Here is a 10,000-nt window from a genome sequence, read left to right as displayed (position 1 = left end):
AACAGAACACCCGCCCACAAAGAATCAATTGAACACCCAGAGTTCTGTTGAAGTAGACCCACTATGCAGTAGGCTGACTGACTGATTGCAATATATTTTAATGTCTACACTCTGGTCGTCTCAGTGTAGATGATTTAGAAGGCGGGCTGCTTCAACCCTAATAGCCATTAGTTAGAGGGGAATACAGCATCCTTGCAGACAGACGACGTTGGTGGTTAACGGGTATTCTGGTATGGTTTGCTCTTTCTTGCCTATCAAACATCTATCGTCCTTATCTCTCCTTCTCCTTTTTGTGTTTATGACTCTCTTGTAACACCTCTAATCTTTCATTTTAATGATTATATGGTGTTGTAAGAGCTGTAAAACGTTCTAAAGCTAAAGACTGAAGCAGGCACTCGATTAAATAACTTCCACGCGTAGGAATTGTACTCTAGTCTTCTGCATGAAACGGCCAAAAACCTGAATCAAAGAGGTATGGCCTGAACCCACTTCACCTCTGACACCAATCCCTGCACCAGGTCCCAACTTACTGTGGGACAGCTTAAACAAGCAGCTGACTTGTAGGTAAATGGTGGGTAATTGGAAATGATCGACCCCTTCTAATTCTTGCCATAGTCACCGTTTTCCTAATTTGTTTTTTGGCAACATGTGGCCACTGCAGCGCTGACTGTCAGAGCTATTGTATACGATCAATGCGCAGAGAAGGCCCCATTGCATATTTTTGGAATGTGTTTGCCGGTCTTCAGGGCCAGAGGGAAAATCAGTTTCTTTACTTTACAAAAGTCAGAGTTATCTTGCCAGATCAGCTATTCTGCAGTGAGAAGTCTGAGAAAAGAAAAAAGAAAATCGTGAGCACAAAAGTATGCGTTTCTAGTGACCCAAAATACGACTTGCCTATTATCCCGAACTTCAGATGTAGTCGATGTGATTGCCAGTCATAATCTGTAGCAGCACGCATGATCGTTTTAATTGGTGCAAAGTGAGGACTGATGGAATTTTAACCAGGTTTTAAGGCTTAGTATTATGTTTTAGAGGAGAAAGAGACAATACCGTATAATGCGTAAAAATTACACCATCACATTTCTTAAATTATTGTAATTTGATTGTAAACAGCAACATTGTCAAAGTTAAAACGACTCTTCAAGGACCTGAAACACTTAAACATTTGTCCGACAAAAAGTGATAGCATGAAGAGTTCAAACCCTGAATTGAACCCACATAGCGTCATAAGTGAGAGAAAAACATTTGAAATGAAACCCCTCTCGGAGACTTTCTTGGATTTTTAGAATGCTAATGTTATGCTTTACACAGGAGATGATGATATAGTTGCATTCTTTTCTCTGGAGGTATCATCTGTGATACAGAGGTTGACGTGTCAAGACCCCCCATCCTTCAAGGTCGCGAACTGCCGTTGCACATGCTGCTATACCCAGGCCAAGAGAATTGTTATTATGTTGTCCATCCATGTTACTCTTTGTTCCCACCCCCTCCCGGCTCAGCTTCCCTATATCTTTTCTTTAGGCTCTTCTTTCACAAATGGTCTCGTGTCGATATAATCGTGTCGATATAATCGTGTCGATATAAGTGACCAAAGTAGTTGCATATCGAAACCAAAAAGAGGCACACGAGTTGAAAAATACATGTTTAAGGCACCAAAATGAAATATGAAATGCATACGCTCGAATTCTGATGTAAAGTGAAGGAAACCTCCACATCACGAACTGCTTGACCAGGTGGGCAACCACAAGGGTCACACTGGGGATCACAGTGGGGTCACAGTGGTGTCCAGGAAAATGGAACAACTCTCTGTGATTATCTTGATGCGTGAAAAGGCGTTGGCGGGTATACTTTACTTTGATCGAAAATTCTTTTTTTCCCAACGAGAGGATACAATGAGGTAAGAAAATGAAGGGAAAGTAGCAGCATTCCTGAACCCACCAACACATAAAGTACACCAGGCTGTCCTAGTTCAGTCAAACATCTCTCTCAATAATTATGTAGTGGCAATATAGCAATTATATTTACAGATCTAAACATACATACGCATTCACATAGTCATCATCGATTCCCACACTACGAACAGAAATATAACAATTTATCATACAATCTCGTGTTCCAACCTGCTATTCTCAAACATTCAACAGAACTTAACAAAACAGCCACCCCATTTAAACAGCATCAGCTACTCTTTACGTATTTCCTCATTAAGTTTAGGCAATCCCTTTCCCCATATCCACTTTTGTCTGTCACTGCCCCGGCACTCCTTCATTGTCACTTTGGTGGCATCCATCGTGGACAGCTCGAGGCACAGATTGGAGGCCGGGTGGAACAGGGTCTGGTCCTGTGGAAAAGGATAGAGACAGCATTTTGATATACTTGTGCCGTTCTTCAGGTTTTCCGCCTAACTCAACACATCTTTGACTTTTTTTTTGGGGGGGGGGGGGATTTAGAGGCGTTTGCTGTTACAGAGTGTCTAAAAAAAGGAACCCACTTAGGAGGCAATGACTCGGCCATCTATGAACTGATTTTTTTTTAAACCACTTCGAAATTAAAATCAAAAAGGGAGACATCATGCATGTGTAAAGAATTTCAATTCACGTGTTTGAGAAATAGCAAGTTTTAAACATTGCAATCAAAACTGGGTAAAACACAAAACTTTACTTCTAAAAATCATTCAGTTAGAGTGGCGTGGTCGGCCTGTTCTGGTTTCAGGACTAAAACTGTAATATCAAGACAGTCACTTCAGATGGGTGTCTCCCTGTGCTAAAAAAATTTAGGAGAAGTTTTGGGAGGAAAAGGCCTTATGCTGTTGAGGAGGCTAGGTTCCAGTGAGACAGGGTCACACCCCACACATTAAAAGTGGCCCTTGCAAGATTGCAAGAAAGGTTAGCGGAACGCCTTATGAGCCGAAAGCTTGCAAATGAATGGCCACGACATTCCCTCAACTTGAACCCCTTCAATTATTTCGTTTGGGGGCTTGTGACTGACTTCACGGAAACAACCCACAAACAATCGAACAGTTGATAGTCAATGTTGAACAGGAGGTCCAAACAATCCACTTAGAAACATTCCACAGTTATCCAAAATTTCCGCTGACACATTGAAGTTGATATGGGGAGAAATGATTTGCACTTGGAACATGCAATTTAAGTAACGCCCGCCTGCCATGAGTTTAATTGGCATTATAAATTTTGTATAAATTTGTTCTTCAATGCACAGAGATAGTAGCTATTTGAAATAAAACAACTTGGTTGATTTTTAAAAGTTGCAAAGTTTTGCGTCTCTTCCAACTTCGCCTGAATTAAAAATAAATACAATTTTCGAACAGGGGAGTTGATTCTCTTCATATTGACAAACGTGATGTCCCCTGGTTGAAATTTATTTCTTCGAAGTTTTGTTTAAATTGGTCTAAAATAACGGAGTTATTACCCTTTAAGCAGGTGCTCATTTTTAGACACCGGTATGATTAGGGAAAACAATGACAGACTTCTCGGAATTATAAATTTGATAATATGTTGTGTACAGGTTGTGTTTCGTAAATATTTTTTAAGCCTAAAAACGTAAGAAGTGTTCTCTGAAGGAAGTATATGAAAACTTCACAAAACATTCCTATAAATTAAGCTTAATACGATATAGTATAAATGGTGAAAAATAGTTTAAATACATTGTTTCCGCATCAGAATAAGATCATGGGATACAGCGGACATTGGGCATAAGGATCTCATGAAACTGGACTTACATAGTTTCAAAATGAGTGGTAACTGTTTGGTAAAAAAAAAAAAGAATCAAACAAAGAAAAGAACCAACCACCCAAACATTTTTGTTTAAGCCGCAAAGATTTTTTCAGCAGTTGTTGCGATACAGACTAAGCCTAGGTTCTAGTTTTAACTATTTTCCCCTTCAAAATAGTACTACTCATGCTAGATGCTATGACCCTTACAGACAGGACTATGTACAATGAATACGTTTACTGCCTGACACCATGAAGAAAACCGTTATAATATTAATAATAATAATACAGTTAAGTTTCTCCTCGTTCTTTTTCTTTATCGGCTCTGTAAATGTGGTAAAAGGGGGGTTGGGGGGGGGGGTGGGTATGCCGTTAGTTCCACAGTTAGCTTGTCAAACTGTGGTGCAGGAACCTCTGATTTAAATCGACACCTGGACATTTTCTTCTTCTTTTTTTTTTTTTTTATCTTTTTAAAAACCGATTTGGACTTTTCTTGCCGTACTGCCGGTTTCACGTAGGTTACAATACACTGGCGTACTCCCGCAAGAGCAGTGCGGCGGTAGCTGGGATGTATATTTTACATTATCTTTGCTCTACGTAGTACCGTGTTAGCCACTCGGTTCAAACCAGGAAGGAGGCCGTTGCTGGACTGATCGTTTTCCCCAGCCACACTTCTGGCTTGAACAGACCGTTACACTCTTGGGCCGCGGTGAGGCCTAGTACTTCCGACTTCCGCAAGGGCATTTCCCACTTGGGCATTTTCACCATGGACATTAGTTGGGGAAGTTTTGCATAACATCTTCATCCAGCTGGGTGGGGGCTCTGGCAGACAGATTCTCAGTCAAAAGTCCTCCCCCCCCCCCTCTTTTCCTGCAACCCCACTTTTAAAAGAAAAAAACCCAACTGTACTGCAATGAAAAAGGATAGTATCTCTACTTTAAAATACCTCCAGCGGATAGGGTTCAGGTTCAGGCGACCGAGTCGGGAGATCGGCCCGATCCAGCCGTAGTGGGCACCTCGTACCTGGTTGCACTTTGTCTCGGGGCCCTCGTGGTTATTGGACTCGGTGAGGGAGCGGTGTGTCACAACACGAAAGCAGACGGACAATATCTTATAGCTGCCATAAAACTCGCCACAAGCACGAACGGCAACATTACCGCATGAACACGAACAGTTGGTGGGAACACAGAAGGAGACCAGATACGTAATACATTCTTTCGTGCGTCTCACACACGATACCACACGAATACGGATGTTTGGTGAGAACGAGCGGTAAGAAGGTGCGCATTTTTGCTCTGTGTAATCTGTTACTGGGTGCGCTGGCGGAGTTGTTAGTGCGCTCGTTTCCGAAGCGGAAAGTCCGGGTTTTCGCCCCCTCCTGCCCACCCAGCGGTAATGGGTACTTGACTTCGAGTTGGGGAAGTAAAGGCGGCGTGGAAAAGAACTGGCAACCCAACGACAATAATATGCCAAAAGCCCAGGAAGTTGTCTCACTAACAAGGCAATCCCCAGTGTCATAATCGGATGCGGGAACAACTTTACTTTTTAATCTGTTACTCACATCTCTGTAAATCCAGTATTGGGAACCTTTCCCTTTTTCTGGATGGCACTGGTAGAGTATAACATTCTCCCCGCCATTGTGGTCGTAGCAGGCATCATCACGTCGGATCTCGTTATCCTTACTCATCATCCATAGCTGTGAGCAGAAAGAAGAATAACAATAATTGACCCTTTCCTGGACAGTCTTCAATGTATTCTTGATGTGCTCTCTCTGTCTCTCTCTCTCTCTCTCTCTCTCTCTCTCTCTCTCTCTCTCTCTCTCTCTCTCTCTGTTGTTTTTGTCTCTGTGTGTTGTTCCTTTGATTCCCCTGACACTCGTTTAAAATGACGAGTATTACCTTCGGCATCACTTACTGGAGAGAGAGAGAGAGAGAGAGAGAGAGAGAGAGAGAGAGAAGGAGAGAGAGAGAGAGAGAGAGAGAGAGAGAGAGAGAGAGAGAGAGAGAGATGGGGTGAAAAGAGGTGGAGAGGGTCGGCAATAGCCGAGTTTAACGTTCTCGATCGGACAACGTCATCGCTATTTTTAGATGTGCCGGTTGAAGGTGTCAGCAAAGAGGTAGAGAATGTTTGGTGTCAGGAGCTTTTGATGAACACGTACATTTCCCATGACGCATAAAGTCGACATTCAACAAGGGAACAAAAACCTGTGTTTCTCGAAGCTTATCTTTGTAATGTAGAGGGAAAAGGCTTATGAGAAAAAACAAAAGAAAAAACCCCGAACTTTCGTGTAAACCGGGGACTTTAACTTCAGCGAACTTTTATTTAGTGGGGAAATCCTACGATTACACTTTCTCGAAAAGTCGCTCCTTTCCCAGAATTCCGATAACGTCAATGCGGGAAAACCCGATAAGAGATGACAACAACGAAGGCGCAGCACGCACTCACAGCCGCTCCTCGAATCTGTATATTGGAGCTGGGCAATGAGTCACTTTAGTAAATCCGGATAAAATGTTAGTGCACCTCTTCGGCAAATAATATGATAGAACTGCTTCTGCAAATGGGTTAGAACCACTTCGACAAACGGGTTAGCATCACTTCAACAAATGAGTGCATACACTTCGGCAAGCAGGACAGGAAATTGAGTTAAGAGTCTGAATTCGGACAAAGTCTCATTGCTAATTATCCGGTTATTCGGATAGATTATCCGGATTTTACCCACCTCTAACAAATACCCGATATTTTAATTTAGGAGTGGGGCTTCAGACTCTGCCTGTCACAACCAAACCGGGCTAAGAGGGATACAAACTCCCAGTAGAAAACTCAATAGAATTTCTAACAGCAGGTACTCGATAACCTTTCTCCCTACTCGGAAATCGAAATTAGATCTACTGGGTGCGACAGCTGTAAGCGCTTAACCACTACACCACATACGCCGGTCCGCAATAGGTTTTTCTTTGCATGATATTGTCTTGAGAGCACTTTCTTCGCAAAATATTGTGTCTGTTTAATCTCCCTTATCTCCTTTCTTTCTTTGTTGCTTTTTTAACGTGGGGGGGGGGGGAGATATGTAACTTTATAATTCTATTAGACAAACCTATAGACCCAACACACATACACGCACACACACACACAGACAAACACACACACACACACACACACATACTCACCAATACAAATCATCTATTCACATAGCATTGCCAGTCTGAGCTAACAATTCCCAAACAGATTCTCTCACACACACACACACACACACACACACACACACACACACACACACACACACACACACACACACACATACAACAACAACAACAACAACAACAACAACAACACACACACACACACACATATAAACACACACACACACACACACACACATGTGCACGCAGACACAGACAACACAAATCTCACCAGCACACACAAAACTCACCAGCACACACAACATTGCCAGCATCACCAACATATCCCTCTGGACAAGCCCCACACCGATACCGTCTCTCATTGTCTTCGTCTTCATTAGGGGCCAGGTTGGTGCAATCTTGTCCAGTAGTACAAGGTTTACTTGCACAGCCATCTACAAGTTCCTCACAGTCGTCACCTGGTCAAAATACACACACACACACACATACACACATCCATCGCTACAGATAGACAAATCTTCTTGGAATTGCAACCTGATAGAGAGCCAAGACCATAGGAATCTAAGAACCTAGTTAAACAGACAGCAGGTAGATAGAAAGGTTGTTAAACTGGTATATAGGCAGACAGACAGATAAATAGACATACAAACAAAGAATGATAAGACAGGCTGAAGAACCGACAACAGAAATGATGGACAGACATACAAATATTCCAATAGAAATACATAATAGATTGAACAGAGAGACAGAGAGACAGACAGAGAGACAGACAGACAGAGAGAGACAGACAGACAGACAGACAGACAGACAGACAGACAGACAGAGGGAGAGAGAGAGAGAGAGAGAGAGAGACCAAAAAAATGGATGGCTTGAAAGACGGACAGCAAAACTGGAGTGAGGATTGAAAAACAAGTCCATCAGTGGATAAATATATAGGCAGACAGACAGACAGACAGACAGACAGACAGACAGACAAACAGAGGGACATGAAAAAAAATTAGATGGTGGGACAGATAAACAAAAGGCACTTAAAACAGAAGACAAATTGATACAGACCGACTAACAGGAAACATAGAAAAACAAAAGCACCTTTATAGGCTGGCTTGCAGATGCAGTCGTTGAGCAAGAACCTCCCCCCAGCTAGCTCCTCCTCTCTGGTGTCTGACCGGTCACATGACCCTTGACCATTGCACAAGGGACACACAGCCAGGACCACATACTCAGCCACAGAGCTTGCTCCTTTGCTGTCCTTGGCCTGAACGCTGATGTGTGAAACGAAGACATGAATTATGACAAGCTGGGTAAATGCCAGTGATATTTTTCAGAATTTGTATAACGGCGATAACCATTCACTACCCTAGAAGTAAAAAGTTCTATCTGCTCAGAATCTAGTTTTGAGAAATTCGATGATAAAAATGTTCAGTTTCACAACATGTTAAGCGTTTTTGAATGCAATTCTTTGAATATCTTGATAACGACTCTGAATAATAGTACAATTTTAATAGAGCAGATGGAACATCTCAAAATGACCAAAAGTATCAAATAGAATTTTGTAATTCTGAGGTAGTGCATTGTCACCAATATTTTAATGTGAAGCTGAGTAAACACCTGATTTGTTTTCCAGAATTGTTATTATAGCGCTAGCCATTTTCATTAATTTTTTTCATCTTTGATGCCTGTTTATCAGTAACCAGTTTTGATTCAATGCGGCCAAATCCGGCGCTTGTCAATTTTTCGGCATATACGGTTATTGTTATAATCAGAAAACCTATTCATTTGCATTGCTTTTGATGAAAAATATACCCGTTTATCTTGAACAGAAGTCGAGGTATTTGTGATTGAAGAAGGTAGGAATCGCCTGGTTTCAGCTGTAAAATTATTGAGAAAATCTCTGCCGAAGCTTTGTGACCTCCAATGACATAGAGTCTATGAAAACTGCAAATATGATCAACATTTTTAAGTAACAACCACACCAAAACATGTTTATAAATGGACATACAAAGTGTTGAGCTAAAAAAAAAAATTGAAAAAAACTTGCCACAAGACAGAAAAATGTCGGTGTCTTTGATTTCATCATTTTGATGAGCGCCTGATTTCACCACTCTGATGATAATTAGATTTCAACAAACTGAGCATATTGATTATTTTACTCTTCATCTAGAAACAATTCTCATGGTAAATAACTCAAAGTGAATAAACTTTATACGCATGAGTTGGTCCCTCAAACCTACTAATACCATCAAGAGAACTAATGTTTGTATAAATGTGTGTATATGGGCATAAGGGTGGGGATAGGGGGGGGGTTTGCATGAGTGTGTACAAGTATAAAAAGCTATATATGTGAGGCATTGTGGTGAAATCAGGCGCTCGTCAAAATAAACAAATTGGGGAAATAGGCATTTTCTCACCAGTTTCGCAATTTTAATCAAATTTTTGGGTTTTTGTTCAACCCTTTTATGTCCAAATAAAAACATGTATCCATGTGAATTATAATGAAAAACGTTGATTAAAAGCTCAACAAAGTATGTCATTTTTCAGTTTTCAAGGACTCTTCATCTATTGAAATTACCAAACTTTGGCGGCCATTTTCTCGTCATTTTTACCGCTGAAACCAAGTGAACTTATCTCTTTCAATCACAAATATCTTCACTTCTGCACAAGATAAATGGGTAATTTTTTCATCTAAAGCAAGATAAATGAACAAGCTTTAAGATGATACCAACCACTCCCCATGCACCAAAATTGACGAGCGCCTGATTCCACCACGTCGTGACACATACATTTATTTTTCAAGTTGTGGAAACTAGAAAGGACAATGTAAGCATCTTTAATATGTGAACATTGTTAGTGTATCACTTCTCATCTGACCATACCACCATTAACACTACCATTAGTGGGTCAGTACTTACCCAATGGCCACAGGTGTGTCAGTGTCTGGTGTCAGTGTCACACTGCCAGAACTGGCATCAAACTGGACGCCGCTTTGTGATCCACTAACCAATGTGTAGGTGACATTGTCTCCATCTGGGTCAGTGGCCTGGAAGGTGAGGGTCACTGGGGTGCCTTCGGTCACTTCCACGTGACCCTCAGCATTGGTGGCCATCAGCAGAGTGATGGAAGGAGGGGAGTT

General features: G+C 41.5%; 1 protein-coding gene across 1 annotated transcript in view; it reads right to left on the bottom strand.

The window, feature by feature from the left end:
* LOC101850684 (putative polypeptide N-acetylgalactosaminyltransferase 9) overlaps positions 1–10,000 on the bottom strand; it is a gene marked incomplete in the record, with an annotated part of 15,934 nt that overhangs the window by 269 nt on the left and 5,665 nt on the right. The window contains 2 exon segments of the mRNA XM_013091415.1: positions 1–2,341; positions 5,292–5,426. The exon segment at positions 1–2,341 is cut by the window's left edge and continues 269 nt beyond it. Coding sequence (XP_012946869.1) covers positions 2,183–2,341; positions 5,292–5,426 — 294 coding nt within the window.

This window comes from Aplysia californica, unplaced genomic scaffold, assembly GCF_000002075.1.
Source record: "Aplysia californica isolate F4 #8 unplaced genomic scaffold, AplCal3.0 scaffold00002, whole genome shotgun sequence".
NCBI lineage: Eukaryota > Metazoa > Mollusca > Gastropoda > Aplysiida > Aplysiidae > Aplysia > Aplysia californica.
The sequence above is the reverse complement of the archived record's forward strand: the minus strand, read 5'-3'. Positions and strand labels throughout refer to the sequence as shown.